The 1,289-nt window shown below is 63.4% G+C and overlaps 1 protein-coding gene across 1 annotated transcript in view; it reads right to left on the reverse strand.

Annotated features, from left to right (window-relative positions):
• The window catches only part of LOC108446348, a 3,396-nt gene extending 2,406 nt beyond the window's left edge, over positions 1 to 990 (reverse strand). The window contains exon 1 of the mRNA XM_017732761.1: positions 824 to 990. Coding sequence (XP_017588250.1) covers positions 824 to 990 — 167 coding nt within the window. The remainder of the gene's footprint in view (positions 1 to 823) is intronic.
• Positions 991 to 1,289: the final 299 nt, after the last annotated feature.

The following is a 1,289-nucleotide window of genomic DNA, read 5'->3' on the forward strand; positions in this document are numbered from 1 at the left end:
TTGCCCCCTCCCAGGCAGCCACCTGGGGACAACCGTGAGCATTTTGGGGTGCGTTTGGGACAACAGGCCCTAAGGCAGAGTCCTCTCCACGTGGCACCGGGACCCCCGTTGGCACTCCCACCCCCCACTGCCAGGGCTTGGATTCTCGGTGCCGACGGGATGCAGGTTGCTGCTCCCGGAATTTTTTTGGAGGAAGTTTCTCCTGGGTCCCACAAATACAGGGTGAGGCCGGGAGGTACCACTTCTTGGAGATGCCATTTGGGATCCCTGGAAAGCTCTGCTTCCCGAGGGCTGCATCCCCTTAAAGGAATCCCCCTCCCGGGCTTCACGGTGTGAGAGTGCTCGAGCTGTGTTAATGCATCGGAATCCGCAGGACACGCTGGCCCGTAACATCCTGCCGGCAATTCTGGGAATGTTTCTGATTAAACAAACCGGACAAGAATGGCCCCGCCCTGGAAACCGGGATTTGGTTTCTGGGACTCGCAGCCCAGGGCGCTGGTGCCCTCTAGTTTTCCCAGCCGTGAGTGTTATTTTTTCCTTTAGTAACAGATCTCTCCCGTCTTTTTGCCCCTAGCCCGAGCCGCAGCAAGGAGGGGACACTGCCTCAGCCTGTGGAATGGGACAGGAGGGAAAAAGTCCCACTGTTTCTCACCCCTGAGCAGCAGAGGGAAGAACCAGCCCGCACATCAGTGCAGTGAGTTGTGGGCGGCCTCAGCCCGGCTGAGCAGAGGCGGCCGGGCGGGGCACAGAGCCGTGGCCCCCGGGGCCCCTTGCATCCAGCCAGGGGGATCCTGGGGATCCAGCCCCCACGGGGCTCCTGAACCCAGTGAGTGCGAGTCGGGGGGTCGCATCCAGCGGGGGGATGATCCCGGGGATCCCGCACTCATCTTCCCGGGGTGATTCCGGGGATCCCGCATTCATCTTCCCGGGGTGATCCCGGGGATCCCCGCACTCATCGTCCCGGGGTGATCCCGGGGATCCCGCACTCATCTTCCCGGGGTGATTCCGGGGATCCCGCATTCATCTTCCCGGGGTGATCCCGGGGATCCCCGCACTCATCGTCCCGGGGTGATCCCGGGGATCCCGCACTCATCTTCCCGGGGTGATTCCGGGGATCCCGCATTCATCTTCCCGGGGTGATCCCGGGGATCCCCGCACTCATCGTCCCGGGGTGATCCCGGGGATCCCGCACTCATCTTCCCGGGGTGATTCCGGGGATCCCGCATTCATCTTCCCGGGGTGATCCCGGGGATCCCCGCACTCATCGTCCCGGGGTGATCCCGGGGCTC

The sequence above is a fragment of the Corvus brachyrhynchos genome, unplaced genomic scaffold, assembly GCF_000691975.1.
Source record: "Corvus brachyrhynchos isolate BGI_N302 unplaced genomic scaffold, ASM69197v1 scaffold624, whole genome shotgun sequence".
NCBI classification, from domain to species: Eukaryota; Metazoa; Chordata; class Aves; order Passeriformes; family Corvidae; genus Corvus; species Corvus brachyrhynchos.